This window comes from Amia ocellicauda, chromosome 18, assembly GCF_036373705.1.
Source record: "Amia ocellicauda isolate fAmiCal2 chromosome 18, fAmiCal2.hap1, whole genome shotgun sequence".
Classification (NCBI taxonomy): Eukaryota; Metazoa; Chordata; class Actinopteri; order Amiiformes; family Amiidae; genus Amia; species Amia ocellicauda.
The window spans coordinates 21,355,748-21,372,263 of record NC_089867.1 but is presented as its reverse complement, the minus strand read 5'-3'; the positions used below and the strand labels follow the sequence as shown (position 1 = coordinate 21,372,263).

The 16,516-nt window shown below is 41.0% G+C and overlaps 1 protein-coding gene across 2 annotated transcripts in view; it reads right to left on the bottom strand.

Annotated features, from left to right (window-relative positions):
• tp73 (tumor protein p73) overlaps nt 1-16,516 on the bottom strand; it is a 46,821-nt gene that overhangs the window by 5,630 nt on the left and 24,675 nt on the right. For both annotated transcript variants that reach the window (XM_066691392.1, XM_066691393.1), the window contains 9 exons: nt 15,964-16,209; nt 3,695-3,881; nt 3,381-3,496; nt 2,485-2,594; nt 2,206-2,348; nt 1,997-2,085; nt 1,714-1,838; nt 1,061-1,212; nt 536-668 (listed from right to left, as the gene is read on the bottom strand). In XM_066691392.1, the coding sequence (XP_066547489.1) occupies nt 536-668; nt 1,061-1,212; nt 1,714-1,838; nt 1,997-2,085; nt 2,206-2,348; nt 2,485-2,594; nt 3,381-3,496; nt 3,695-3,881; nt 15,964-16,209 (1,301 nt within the window). The remainder of the gene's footprint in view (nt 1-535; nt 669-1,060; nt 1,213-1,713; nt 1,839-1,996; nt 2,086-2,205; nt 2,349-2,484; nt 2,595-3,380; nt 3,497-3,694; nt 3,882-15,963; nt 16,210-16,516) is intronic.

Below are 16,516 nucleotides of genomic sequence, written 5' to 3'. Positions count from 1 at the left end.
ACCACCTGTCGGCTTTGTAAAGGCAGTGTTAAAGGTGGCTATGATGTAGGTTTTAAAGAAACCACTGTTGCATGGCTAACATGAAGCCCTGAGCCAAGTGTCGGTAACAAACTTTTGCCGAGAAGTTCTCAGAGAAAACAGTCCCATCTCCCCCTACAGCAGTCGGTTTAAAGAGTGTGCTGAGGAAATACACATTTGTGCGTTTAATCTGAATAGGCACAGAGTCCTATCTGATACGATTTGTCCATTTAAACCTCACGGCACGTGTGAGCATTGATAATACAAGCCTATAACACAACACCATCGTAAGGCTGCAGCAGTATTAATTTATCCCAGTCTGTAAAGGTGTGTAAATGTGGTTTGCGGCTGAATCTGCGTGGCTAAATGGGTGCGTTTGTTTGTTGCTGTGGTTATGTGCAGACGGACTGAAATGTGGCCAAAGTGGCAGTGCGGGGGGTTCAGGGTAGAGATGGGGGGCTGGTGCCTTATTGGCCCGAGGGGGGAGCCGTGTCAGGGTCAGGGGAGGGTGAAGTACCTGACTAGGCTGGGGTCAGGGTTATATGGAGGGGGAGGGGTGCAGTGGGACGCGGACACCATGGGCTGGCCGGAGTGACCGCCGTTTACATCACCGTTCGTCTGCATGTGGTGACTGTTCATCATGCTGGAGCCTGAGGAGAGTCAGACAGACGCAGTCAGACAGGGAGTCTAAGAGAGTGTCATCTGAAATAGCACAGCTAGAGATACAGTAGTGCAGCGATTTGGTGATTTAGTTATAGATGGGACCACAAAAAGCTCACTTTACAACACAAACAAACAAACAAACAAACAAAGGAATGTACACATGACAGGAAATGTGCCTAATCAAAAAAATGACAATAAAGCAGTATATGAAATCAATTTTCTTTTAAATGCAATAATACAAACAACAACAACAACAACTTTCAAGTAAACACAAGCAGGCATGCTGGGAAGGGGATGAAAATAAAGCATCACAATGAACGAGTCCATAAGCAGGTGGTTTACATTGATAGCACTGATAAGAGCGACAGCGCAGCCTCACCCATGGGTCCCATGTTGGGCGCCGTGCCGGGGCTGTGCTGGGACTGCTGGCCCACCAGCTGGTTGACGGAGGGCAGCTTGTTGATGCCCCCATGGATCTTGTTCATGTTGGGCAGCACCGAGCCGTAGGAGGAGGGCGAGGGGACGTGGTTCCTGCGGGGGAACGAGACACAACAGTTGTTGACCCGGAGTTTCCTACATCCACTGCGTCAGCGATTGAACTCAAGCTTCTTAGAGAAGATTTAATAATATCATGGGTGGGAATGAAGTCTGACAAGGAGAGTGTCTGGGTTTTGTCCTTTTAATCCGAAAATAATGTGGAATCAGCCCCCTCTGGTGGTAAATCACAGTGAATACTCTAGGGAACTGCTCTGGATATCTGTGGGCAAATGACAGTTCTGTGCGTGTATGTTTGTGTGCGTGTCTGTGCTTGCGTGTGTGTGTGTGCGTCTGCGTGTGTGTGTGTGTATGTGTGCGTGTCTGTGTGTGCGTGTGCCTGCGTGTGTGTGCGTGTCTGTGTGTGCGTGTGCCTGCGTGTGTGTGCGTGTCTGTGTGTGCGTGTGCCTGCGTGTGTGTGTGCGTGTGTGTGTGCGCGTGTGCCTGCGTGTGTGTGTGTGTGTGTATGTGTGCGTGTCTGTGTGTGTGAGGACTCACTGTCTCTGGAGGAGCTGTTGCTGTTGCTGCCTGTACGAGTCGATCAGCTGCTGAGGAACCAGCTCCACCAGCTCCAGACTGTCCTTGATCTTCATCAGGATCTCGAAGTTCTCCCGTCCGCGGACCTGCCCAGTGCACATTTGTAAACTATTTATTGGATTTAGAAGAACGATGGCCTTTTGTGAATTAAATAACTACAGTGACAATAACTTATGCCTTATTCCACTTTTGCCAGACACCATTTATACCCAGTAGATCTCGCCGTGTTCAAGTCATGACTTACAGGAATATAATAAATTTCTTCTTCTCCTTGCCGCCGCTTCTTGATATTAATTCCGGGTCCTGGAATGTTCGGGGGGGTCTGTTTGAAAGCTAGAATATATAAATATATAGATTCAGAGGTCTGTTCGCATTAAAACGAAGCATCAGAGTCAATTATGCTCTGGACAGACTGGATTTGATGAGAAGGAGAATAACAGATGAGGTTCTTACTGCGTTTGTTGGCGTTGCCGTTTTTGGCCACGTTCTCGTTCATGGCCTGTTGCTCCCGGAAGTGATCCTCGTCCGCCTTTCTGTCCCGGCCCGGGCAGGCGCAGATACGCCCCTCGAAGGACCTCCGACCCAGAACCTGACCACTGCACAGAGAGAAGTGTGGTCTCACAATCAGAGCAGGACACTTCAGTATACATTCACGAAACTGTCTAATATACAGCAATAAACCGAAAATAAAATATTTTTAATATCAATGCGTCAACGGGAAGCTGTTCTTACTCTCGTGTCTCCAGCGTGATGATTATGAGGATGGGTCTGCGGTTCATGCCTCCCACACAGCTGCTGTTGCACATGAAGTTGTACAGGATGGTGGTGAACTCTGTCCCAACCTGTTACACAAGAGAAATACCTTCCTATGAATCTATGCAGTGAATATCAATAGGAATTCATCACACAGACAGAGAAACTGTGAAATCCTGCACATAAAATGTTAATAAAAGGTTTCACCACGTGGTTTTACCTCATTTCTTTCTACAGACATGGTATTACAGATGCTGGCTGGAGGAATATTTGACCGCCCCTAGATGGCAGTGTAGAACAATACAGAGAATCTCTCCAACAGATAACAAGAGGCTATTGTGAAAAAATAACACCCTGATCAAAAACATGATTGAAAAAAGGGTCCATCCTAATGGATTAAGGAACCAGGATTCTAGTAGCTTTGTATTTTTTTTCTCATATTACTATTTTTCTTCCACAGCTAGTTGAGACACGTTCTCTGGCAGGTCGTTGGGATCTAAGCGCGGTTAAAAACATGAGCCTACAAGAGAAATATAAACAAGGACGCTTCCCATAACAGTTGTCAACTCTACCCAGAATGCATCACTGCCGTCACAAAAAGAAAAACGCCACTCATCGGATTCCATCGAAGTCAATAGTTATGCATCGCATTCACAAGGAACTTAAAAATAAACCGATCTTTCCCAAAATAGCTGCATTAAGAGGACCTCCACCAGACATTAAAAATAATTCAAAATCTCTTTCAAATTGCCCTGAAAGTCAAGTAGGAGGCTGCTATGAAGTAGTAATTATTCGCAGGCTTGTTTTTATTCCTGGTGTTTCCCATTGTTATAGACTGGCGCTGGGTGAAAGAAACTGCAGAAGGCAAGGCATACCTGTGGAGGTTCGTAAGGCACCATGACACTTTGCCTCCCAGTGACGGGGTCGTCTACATACTGGGACAAGTTGTTTCCTTCCACTCGAATCAGATGACTGGCAGGAGCAGCTTGACCTGGAAGAACAAAGGCCAGATTGATTGACATGACCTGTCCCAGCTGTAATGCCCTCTATTCTTCATCTTGAGACCCCAGTTACTTTCCTTGTATACAAATAGCGAGAAGCTATTTTAAGTCATCACTGCAAATTCCAAGAGGAGTTTCTCGATTTTTTGAAACATGTATTTTTCAGTGTTTATTACAGAAACGGTTACCGTCGTTGAAGTCTCTTCCCAGCTCATGGTTGGGGCACCTCTTCACCACCTCAGTCACGTGCTCTGCCTTCTTATAGACTGGCATCGCCCGTATGACGCTGCCGGGGGGCGCGACTGAGGACAGCTTGACCTGGATGGGGCAGGTCTTTGCGATCTGACAGTACAGTTTCTTCAGCAAGGGGGAATACTGGAGACAACAGGGAAAGGACAAGTGATCACTTCACCGTGCAAACAGAAAGACATCAGATTGTGCCTCCCTCTGTTTAATTATAAGGAACACTGTAATTTAGGATGTTAAAAAGTTCGTAAATATCAAATTGCATCCATACCTTGGTAAAATGTGAAAACCTCTAACTGTTCACTATTTAAAATGTCTTTATATCCATTCTAAAAGAGATTTATCATTAAAGAAATAATGAATGTGATGCAAGACTGTCATATATGGCAAAATATTTGTACAGAGAAGATATAGATATCAACAACCAATACCTTTACATATTCCACTTAAGCAAATACTTCTACAGTATAAACCCAATACAAACATTCATAACTTGCTTACACTATATCACCATTGACCACAAAAGTTTTGATTTCACATTCCCGTCAGTAAAACCATGTAGGTTATCATTGTTGAATGTTCCTGTCCATCTAACAATACTTCCAAAATAATCACCAATACAATACAATGAATATTTGCTAACAGGTAGACCAGGGAAGATGGACAAAATCACTTCATATGGACAAAAAGATAAATAATCAAATTGCCCTCCTTGATAAGGTTTCAAATGAGAGAGGTTCATGTACTGAAGGAAGTTTACATAGCTTGGGTTATAGAGCAGGACAGTTTTTGTTTTAGCTAGGTGTGAACTCTGGTGTAAGCACTGCAGTGGCTTATCTGATGCTGTATAAGCACCTAGGGGCACGCAAGGTTACATCACAAACCCACAACCTTATTTACCACAATTAACCAGCCCTGTGTGGCAAATGTGAACTAAAGGGCAAACCAGGACAAAGGATCTATTACACAGCGATGTCAAAAAGCTCTCACGGTTTAGCACTGCACTCCATCTTTCTGGAGACATATTATCCATAATGAGGGGAACATAACGGAGTCCATCTCCGTTCAGAGGAAGTATAACTATAAACCTGTTGTACTTTAAAACCTGAGCCTGAAGTCATTTATATAAAAAAATAAACCATTGCCAAAGTTTAGTATGGGAGCTCAAACAAAGGAAACATCTTTGTACCTCTTAGAGATACTCAGCGGACTCAATTATCATTACCAAGTTCTGTGTTTGTGCTACCGTTTGCACATGGAGGAATGAGGTCCAAAAGTATTAAAGATAGATGAAATGGGGAAAGTGGTGTCTCCTTTTCCTTTGCAAGCTGGGGCAAGCATGATCCTTAACAGACATCCCAGAAATTCACCCCAAGGAATTAAAAAGTAACTTCAGAGAGTGAAATATTTGCAGGGACATGCTGGAATGGATCAGGTTCAAAGTGAAATGCTTACTTAGGCCTAAATGGACATATGAGGAGGCATGCAAAGCAAATAAAATGCCTGGATCAAAATCATACAAGAAGCAAACTCATTCATCATCATCTGCTCAAGCGATAAAGCATAGCGTGTCAAAGTGACCTAAAGATCTCATTCAGTTTTTATTGCTTTCGTCTTGTCAATTTGTCTTGTCTCGTCATACGCTTGGGTGTAACGGTTTTACTTGGACCGATTCTCCTTCCACTCTCCCGAGCTCATTTCTCGAATCTGCTGCTTCTTGAATGTTGAAACTGTCAAAACCGGGACACTCAAACAAGTGTCCCTGAGCATCCAGCTACCGACTCTGTGAAATGCAACCTGTTCCATAATAATGAGGTAGTTTTAAAGGGTATGACTAACCACGCTGTTTCCAACTCCTCATTATCTCGAATGATAGTTGTCTATAGATGCGATAAATACATTCTATAGGATTAAACTGAGGTATGTCATTACAAGCTCTTAAACGAGGAACGCCTTTCAAGTCTAAGGAGGCTCCATTTGTGGGTATTCAATGTTAGTGCAAGCCTTGCAGTTTTGACGGGTAGCCTGCCCACCACCCGTTCCTGAAATCTCTTCCCGTTAGGCTTGTGGGGAGTAGGAACAGGAGCAATATGCATCAATTCAGAGACAGGCAGTAGGACATGTACTGCACTTCAGAAATCACGTACAGGACAAGCATCCTAAATAAGTGACCAGAATGTATAAATCGAGGTCCATTATGAGATTGAAGTTAGTTATATAAGGCAAAATATGAATGTGGACATTTACTCAAATTTTGAAACACACCTTTCCATTTTCTGTAGGTTTGGCAGTGTATCTTGTTAAACGTATTCGTCCTGTTTGTTTAAATGCAGTTAGTGGATTACATTATGCAAGAACATCAATTTGTGTGACAGCTACTGCATCAAGACATACTTGGCAGAGTTTGTAAAGAGGCGCAAACTCAATCAAGGTCCTGGTTTGCATATACGGTACTGTTGATAAATCATGATGTGACAATTAACGTCTGGGTGGAGTTACATTTTAAAAATTGCAACACGAGGATGGGTATCTTTTTAAAAATGTGTTGTTCGGATTCATATAACAAACGATCTGCTTCACGGTTGGCTTTGTAGTCTAGCGTTGTGCGCGTTGTACATCCTGATTGGTAGAATCATAAGAACAAAAAAAAAAAAAAAAAAAAAGATATTAGAAGAATATATATGAGCAGGTGCATGCATCTCCACCAGGTGTCAAAAGCCTTTATCTTCTTTCTTACAAGACCCCCTTTAAGTCGACATTCCTGGGCAGATTGAAACACGTCTAGCCAATGGTTTTGTAGCTGTAGATGAAGGCAGATCTTAAGTAGCATAGTCTATCTGTATTCTTCTCTATCACAGAGATAAACCCCTATATGATCAGTGAAACAATTGCCTTAAGGCAAGGGAAAAGCTACATACTTATACATTTACATGTATACATTTACATATAAAATTCATCAATTACCATAGCATGCATGTCCTGACAGCAATGAACTGTTTGAAAACACACTATATAATGCAACGTTTTAGTTTTTTCTCCCCAAGGAGTATTTTAAGTAGATTAACCATTGTGAGCTGTCTGGGTTGTAACAATGACAAAGCCTGTGTACGTTTGTCTATAGTGTTGTCTTTATTGTGTTTCGGAGATTTCGAGGCACAATATAATTACATGCTTCTTATTTATGGAAAAATCTTAAATCCCGGGAGATTTCAAATACATTCCACAAGTGTATAGATTTCTTTAGTCGTTTAAGTCCTGGAGAAAATCTTCTACAGTGGAAACAAGATAAATGACATTGTGTGTAATACAATTTAAAAGTGACACAATAATTGAAACTGATGTCAACATATGTTTTAAAGAGTTTATGGCATCCTATGTAATTAAAACATTGAAAACATTGCATAGATCATACAAGTTACAGAACTGGAGCCTTCAACAATACATATTTGGTATTGTGATTTGACTATTTTTAAAGATGGTGGATTATGAAACTGTATTCGTTATTGGTGAAAACATGAACAATATTTCATATTTACAAGCCCTTACAGACACTTACAGCAGTCATTACTATTAAGTTATAAACTTTGTTAGATGTTGTTCTGAGCCAATAAAAACAGACAGAAGTACCAACATTACACTAACGTGGCAGTGCTGAACAGTGTTTAAGTGCTTAAATATGGGTTTCTGAAAAAGATAACATCACTTCACCCTGGAGAGAGACACTTTCTGACACCACTGTGCAACACCTGAGAACTGAAAAGCAAACACTGAATACACCCTACATTGTCCTGAGTTGGAAAATAAATCCCAGATCCAATAAATACCTTAAGTCAGACATAAGCAGAACCAAATCAATAGATAACTTATATTTTACGCAAAGTGATGGATGATAAATGTGGGGTTAAGTACGGTACTGTTTTTTTAAGGTAATCCATCCCAAAACAGAAAAAAGACCTGAACGTTTGCAGCTGTTATGAGAATCGTCCAGATTACACATCAAGTTTATTAAATATCGTGGTACTGATCCCTTCAGCGAACTTCCATCTTTCTCCTGCATTCCAGAGACCACTGAGGAACCTGCATGAGACTTGCCCAAAACGGCAAGGAGGCTTTCCTGACAAAACCATGAGAGCTTGGCAGAGGCAGAGAAAGCTGTGGGCCGTACCTGCAATTTTTCGGCAGCTGTGGACTTGTGTCCCTGGACAGGTTCGGGCAAGCCGGGATCTTCAGCGATAATAATGTGTCTGTCATCTCTGCCGACGTGTTGCAGCTTGCGGACCACAAATACCGTTAACTGTCCTGCCTAAATATGTTAAAACAGGCTTCCTGATTTCCACGATGATTACATCTTTTCGTTTCAGCCACTCTGTTGAAATTTTCTTGCCTTTCTCAATTTTTTAAGAAAATTTCTCCAGTTATCTCCATATTTTTTAGATCCTGCTTATTTGTTCAGGTTTCAGGATGATTGGTTGTACTCACACGCTTTCAACATTCAGTTTTTCACATGTATGTTCGCGTTGATTTTTGTTGACGCGTTTGTTTTCTGCAATGCCCAGTTCTGTGCTTTTATCCTACGATCTTCCTCCTTTAGTGGACAAATTAAGGATTTATTTGGCTTCAATATAAAGGTTTTACCCTGTTATTAGTTTTTTATCCAAAATTGTTATTAAATTGAAATGTCATCCACCATGTGAAAACAGAGAACAAACAAGTAATGGTGAAAAAAAATATATATCAACTGTCTATAGCATTTCGATGCTCTGTCCAAATCTTGATGTAAACAGGTACATCATTACTACTGAAGGTATGCCTCTACTGAAGGATGTAAACATCACAACATGGTTGATACAGAATTAATCTGATTCTTCGCCTTTATTTCTACATCAGAATTAAAATATTTTGACTTCTCCAGACCAACACTGAAACCCAAGAAACAAACAACCCAACTGACAATCAAGGTCCACTAGATGTTTCGGCAACGGGAGATGCAAAACCCAGGCTTTCATTTCTTGATGTGGAGTACCAGCATAAGTCTGCACAGGTTTCACCATTTCAATAGTAGCATCCAACATTTATACACCGACGATACTTCTGCAGGCTGCCTGCGTTGTGGCCACCTACTCATTTACCTCGCCCCAAAAGGTACAAGGCTTATTTTATCAGAGAGGACACTGCCCACAGGCAATAGGCCAATTCTTAGCACACAGTCATCACAGCAACCTCTTTACCTATTGTTCCAGCCTGGGTGTTTTTTTAATTTGCACTTGAGGATGTTTGAATCAATACATTACTCACCTTTGCTCAGGTACTGGGTCACAGATTGCAAACATGGTGGAACTGTTGCTAAAACGTGTTCGGGCAGGCCATTGTTATCTTTAGAGGCCAAAACGTAGCAACACACCTAACTGTTACAGTAGACTCACTTTCCCCCGCATATATTCCTGGGAAGGAGACTGATAAAGCTTTCAATACCTGCGGAGAAAGATTAAAAGACAATGTCGCCCCCCCCCATGATGTCTTAATACGATGCATGTGGAATAATTAATTGATATCAACAGCCCTTTCATATTGCCGCCTGTTGGTCTTGTTGAACATCCCAGAGAGACATTGCCTCTGGTCTCCCATCTTAGGTTTTCTACTATTCTAACTGACTAACCCCACAACAACAGCAGCTTCTTACTACACTTCCGAAAAGCGTTTTGTTGAGAGTGATATATGGGTGACGAACGTGCCCTGCACCATGCTTTAATGCATTTCTAACACTGCAAACTCTAGCTAGACTGACACCATCATACAGACCTATATTTATATACATTAATGAGAATAAACTTTGTAGCAGAATTCCAGGTACAATTATGATTCAATAGCAGAAACAGAGAGAGGTTGTTGGCATCAGTGTGAGGGACACGAGCAAATAGGCTTGACTCGAGGCACAAGCAAATCAGCCAGCACGGAGAGACACGGAGGAGGTGCATTGCGCTGGGGAGCTACTCTTGTACTTGTGAAAATGAAAAACGCTTATTATCAACTGTTTTACAGCAAATAGTGCAGAAAGGAGAATTGGATTGGGGCACAGGATGCACCCCCATCTGCGGCATGTTGGGACAAATCCCAGCCAGAAGATGGTAATAGAAGGTGGCAGCAGCTCTGAACATGTCTCGGTTTAGAGCATGCCTAAGCTCGCAAAAGCAGCAGACGCCACTCGGAAGAAGAAAAAAAAGCAATAGGGGTCATTATTATATAAATCCAGGGTGTCAAATCTCATTTGCAACATTTATGACACTTCTGGGGCCCATATGCTTCAGAGAGAAAGCGCTTTTGACAGCTGGGCCAAAGTTTTCCGTTTGCAACTCAAAGCAAGAGAAGTGTATCCCCTTAATTATTCTTATTGCCTGGAAATGTTTGGTTTATTCTTCAACATAAATAACCAATGTTTTGAATACTATTTTCTTTTAGTTGTGAAAAATAACTTTAATTTAAAGATGCAGAAATGTATGATGAAGTGGTCAGTTCTGGACACAGTCACCATACTAAACCATTAGAAGGGAAAATAATTCAGATCAGAAGACGTACTTTTGTTTCCCTTTCTTTTCCAGCAGTGGGAAAAACCACAAACCAATGAACACATACAATTCTGTTAGAACAATGCCTTTAGGGTTTGGATCTGTATTTCATTCATTAGCTAAGACAGTATAAGAAAGGACAGAAATCACTTTGCTTGTACCTGCAGAAAATTCCCCTCTGTTCTCCAAATACAGTCCACACTATCAGTTTTCTTAGTCTACCACAAGAATTACAAAACGCAACCTGCTCTCATCAGATACATCCTGGCACCCTGGGTTAGATGCATGGTTCTGCACAGAAGTGGGTCATGCACAGCTTCAGTAGTACAGAGGAACTGATTAGGAAAATGGGTGCACACTGATTCAATAAATAACGTGTTTATGGTAAAAATGACATAAACCCTTATTTGGCAGCTTATTTCTAAGCTTGTGTGTGAAAGGGTGAAAGCCACCCACAACTGTTTTTCCGCTGTTTTGCAAGAAACACCCCGGTAGAAGAAACTGAGCGCTGGGATTAAGACGTATCGTACCCCTATGCCATTATCCATAGCCTACAGCTACAGGAATCGGCAGACAGCATTTTTCCCAAAACCCGACTCTTTTGTGACTCATTCTTTCTAAGGAAATGCAAGCCATCTAAAGAGAAGGTGTACACAAACTGCATTTGTTAAAGTAAGGATAGCGATGTAGACATATACTTATGGGATTTGGGAATCCCCTGAGCAATTAAACAGATATCTTTTAACACTTTCACTTCAAGGCAGCTCATAAAAACACTATTGTTTCCCAATCGCCAGTGACAGTGGGGTGTTAAGGGAGTCTGCAATTAAATGCAATCTACTTCGAAATTTCCAAGGCCTGGGTTCATTTAGTTGAAGTTGCTTCTGTTCTTTATTGACTGTACCGAGCAATCTAGGCTTCCTTTCTGTGTAATCCAGGACATTTGCAGAGCCAATATTCTGCTCCTAATAAATTTCCAGCCAAAGGTGCAGAACACAAACTGACAGGGTCTCAGATATGTGGCTCACCCAGTTAAGATGGCAAACCTCTGGGGACCCCCACACTAACCATTTAGACTCCTTATCAGCCCAACCAACTAATCCATCTGCATACAATCATAATAAGCAGTCCAATAGATTTTCCCGGTCCAGACCAAACTACCACCTCTAAAAAAAACACCCCTTCCCAGGTACCCTCTGCCGAGTAATAGGTATTTTCTTATGTAAACGCCTGACCCATGTACACTAGCTGTCTATGTGGCAATTAATTATGTTCAAGACAATTTCTATAGCTGAGTGAGCAATAACATCATACCTGATTGCTGCTGATTGTGTCTGACTCAGATCCACTGCTTATGAACTGGTTGTGAACTGGGATGCCCCGTCTGCCCCAATTCACCATCAATCTGCCTGAAGAGGCGTCTGTTCTTGAGCCTGTTATCTTTACTTGTTGTGAACGGCCTGCTTCTGGCCTGTATCAGTCAGCATTGTCAACAGGCTCATTCATACAGTCACAGCTTCTTCTGTAACCTTGGTATACACGATGGTAATTTATCTTGTGCTCTGAATTGTGCTCCAAACTCAAAGCTGCTACAGTTGATATATTTATTCTCTTTCCATAACTAGAGAATTGCTCTGAAAACAAAAGTGCTGACGCACAGAGGCAATTTAGAGTCTTGCTTTGTTAATCCTCGCAGGATCATCATTTCAGACGACTTTCCACCGCTACGACTGGCAACTGGTGAAAACCTGGAGCTTTATAATTACAGTTAATGTCTCTTTTTAGACTGTGGTGCTGAAAATAGATCTCAGTCTTTCTAACTACCAATTTTAGATAACGATGCAATCAAGCAATAAACTGGGTTTTAATTGCTTTAAAAGACAGGAGGTTGACAGATTGTTCAAAATAAGGCAGAATTGCTCAAGTACACTTCATACTAGGTTTAGCCTTTCCAAACCTTGCTTAAAATGTACTCTTATACAGAGTTGTTGTTGTGTATATCCCAAATAAAGACGGGACGGTAAGCGTTTTGGTCAGAGATAATATCCCTGTATAGCTATCTAAGCTGCACATTTTGTTTAGTAACAATATTGTTAAAATCTCTCTTCTGCTTTTATCACCAGTATTATAATTCAAGTAATCAGGTGAAAACTTTGGATTAATTTGAGCAACCACAGGAAGAAACCACAGCTTCAGGCTCCACCTAATTCATACAAACCTAGAATTTCTCTAACAATATCTTCTGCAACATTAGATAAGGAGTCTTTCTGCTTAACTGGGCAAAAAGACAATACTTCAAGAGGTTCATTGACATTTCTATTCCTAAGAGGAATACAATGTGGAAAACAAATAACTTTTTTTTTTTGGCTGTGTAAATCTAGACAAACAATTGCGATGAATCTGCAGACACGACAAATGAGAGAAACTATACCGATGGCTAAAAGGTTATAACACCTAGCATCAAATGGAAACAACTCATGAGTATTTTATTTCAAGTTTGATCGTTTTCGAGTGGCATGATTCTTACACTTTCAAAAGGGGAAAAAAAACTAAACACAAGACTTAAAATGAGTGGATTGAATTTTTTTTCCAGGCATAGGCATCTATATTTTTGAAACATACATTTAAAAAAAATCTTGATAATAAATCTGTATACCTAAAAAAAGCAATGTTCGTATATATTATAAGAAAATATTGCCAAGCTTTTAATAGCTTTTGAATTGTACATATTTACAAATTCTCAGCAGCTTTTATTTTTCTATTTATTTAGATATGCAGCTTTTTCCAAGGAGCTGAGAGGAGACTACGATTCAACCGGACGAAATTGAAATAAAACTAAAGCAGCAGTTTACCTTTGTGAGTGGAACACTTCAATGCACTATAATGCTGTGACTTTACAATCATGTGGACTAAAGGAAGAAAAAGTGAAACACACATTTAAAGAACCAATTATTTTGCCAATGACCAAATATCAGAACATAAGACGCCAGAGGTGACAGCTTTAGGGAAAGAAAACAGGTCTGGGTTTTCACTCAGGAGGTAATAGATCACTTTACCTCACCTTTAAGTCCTGAATGGAACTCATGGCTGAATGCATTAAACAAACAGAACAAAACAACAGACACAACAATGGAGCCATAGCATCAGTTTCCCACATCTAATGTCCATCAGCACCCAAGTAAAAACCAAAAAAAAGTGTTTATTTTCTTGAGGTTCTCAAGGCTGAAAATGTGCAGAGGATGAAAACCATTCCTCTGTCCCACCGACTCTGGCCACGTTCTTTCTTTAGCTACAGAATGTGCATCAGGTGCCTGAACTGAACCCAGAAACAAGATGGAAAAGATTCAATTGCAAGTGCCACATTCACTTCGAAATGTTCTCCTATCTCTGTAATCTGATATCACATTTAGATATAATCAATGGCTGGATAAGAATACCTTTGATTCCTGTTTTCAGACTATCATTCCCTTCACAAGGGGGAAAAAGTATGTCTTTGGCTTAAAAGGAATACTCTTAGGAGACTTTGACAAGTCAGCTGAGTAGCTTGCCACTGGGCATACCCAACATGAAGTAGCTTTCTAGGAGAGACCGATCTGACTGTCAAAGAAGGAGCAATGAACTGTATTATCACTCCCAAAGCACACGCATGCATTGAAGTCTGCAAGTGTAACAGTGCACTTTTCCATTCTAGTTGTTCTGCACGTGCTCTGTTGAAGTCTACTATTAATGCTAAAAGCAAGCGCATTAGCTTTGCTCTGCTTGCTATGGGAGCTTGAGTAATCTCCTCTAGTGTTAACTAATCTGTGTGCATGTATCCTAGCCTTACTTTACTCAAGAATTGTGTATTCAAATGTGAACTACATAAATACATGTACGAGAGAAGGAAAGATTAATAATGCTAGGTCTGAATTTCTTCTGCAATATTGAATGCGTGTTTTTGTTATTACTATTATAATGAAAGGTTTACACTGCAACTCAATATACATAAACTATCATCTAAACTTATCTAATAACTAACATTTGGAGGCGACACTCGCACAGTGGAGACCTGGGTGTTTCTGCTGGGAAGAGTTTGCACTTTGGACGGTTTCAGCTATCTCCTGGGATTGGAGATTTTCCCAGCAGGCTGTTTGGGGAAGTGTTCCAGTCCATCACCTATCGTCACTCGAGCATTTGTGCCTTTGCTCAGGTCTTTGGGCCCCAGGGCGGGGATATTTGATTTTATTGATTGTTACCTAAACTGTTTATCCTGCAAGGATCAAGTTTTCCTTGCATCTACATAGCATGCTCTCAGTTAATAATAATTAAAAAGGTGAATATACTGCGACTCTACACTGCATGGAACATTAACATGCATGAATGCATGAATTTGTAAAATGTATTTTGAATCGCTGTTTTAGCCAAATTGGATTTGTAATGATTGATGCCTTGTACTTCTCTGTATTTTTGCACTTTGTTTGCACTTATGTTGTAAGTCGCCCTGGATAAGGGCGTCTGCCAAGAAATAAAAATAATAATACAAAAAAAAAAAAGATTGACTTGACAAAGTTAATTATTTTGTATTTAAAAAGTTGTATTTAAAGAACGAGTACATTAATTAAGAAAAAGTCCCTTTATTGCCTATTTAACAGTTTTTAAAGCTACACTTACCTGAAAATGTTATTCATGCATGAGATTAAGTAACACATTTAATTTAATAAAATCAGGATAATTCACACCTGCATTAAATATACAGACTAGGTTTTCTTATGCATTGGACAAGTTTTATACAGCACAGAATCACAATGATAAGTTTAGATTATTGTTCCACTCTTTTCCCCCTAGTTCAACTGCATTTCAACAACAACAAAAAGTCTGATTTTGTATTCACGTATTGCAAAGCTTTTAATTACAGCATTTGGAGTCACAGACAGGCCTCTGACGGAGAACAAAGTTTAAGTCCTTTTCGGAACTTAGATTGACTAGAACAAACACGGTTCTTGTCTTCAGAGGAATCGACTTGTGGTTTAAAGTTTACGGATTCTTACAAGAGACCGTGGAACTGTTGACAGAATGACTTCAGTTTATAATGCAAAATTCTGCATAAACGCTCTCTCAAAACATTAGTAGACCAAAGTGTATTACTCAGCGCTTCTAGCTACTGCAGCGGCAAATCACAGTGATGTGGGAGTCACAGAGGAAGCCCATGCATTACTTTCCTAAATACACACACACATGGCGCAGTATAGTGCACATTTTAAGAAACATGAACTAACCTTAATAATGAATGAATGAAAACACAGATTTATTTAAACAAAGAAAGCTTCAGGAATAAGCAACACAATTAAAATAATGTCTGTAAGTTAGTGTAGTGTAAGCAACACAAGAGATTTCTAGATGTATGTGTATAGAGAAAAGGATGGCCATGGGATACAAAAAGCACCCATCAAATAAAACAGAATCAATAAAATACACACACACACACACACACACACACACACACACACAGAAACAAAAAACAAACAAACTTAAGAGACCCCCTCAGGAAGATGCTTTGCTGAATAAGTGTGCGCTGTGAACTCCCATGGTTTTGGCAGGGGCAGGATGCTGGCGGAGCTGGGAAGAGTGTGTGTGTGGGGGGGCAGAGAGGAGAGCAGGTGTCAACTCACCGTCCATGTGGCGGACTTGGCCGTGCTGGACTGCTGGAAGGTGACTTCGAAGTTGTGCGGCCCGGGGTAGTCGGTGTTGGAGGGGATGGCAGGAGCGGGCGACATGGCGTCGAAGGTGGAGTTGGGCTGAGAGTAGGGAGAAGGCGTCGGGACATTCGAGGTGTGCTCCGAGCTGTAGGGGCTGGTGGAGGCTGCTCGGCTGCCGAGACTCTGATCCATACTGCTGCTGAGAAGATTGTACTGGGACTGTGAGGAGCAGAGAGAGGGGAGGAGTGGGGAGGAGAGAAGACCCAGGTAAAGGAGTTGGAAGATATCCACTCAAGTCTCAAAGTCTCCGATTACACACTGAGCCGAGCTTAAAGGGAAAGGAGCGCTATCTTGGGACCAGGGAGAGTCACGCTGAAAGGGTTTGCCCCTTCATTGTATTTGTCTCAATGATCATTGACTTCAGCTTCCTTCAGTGAAAAATAAACTTCAATATGTAGGAACCTTAAACTTTATGAATGAAAAAACTAAATATCATTAAGAGTGTAGTCTGGATATAGGTTATGCA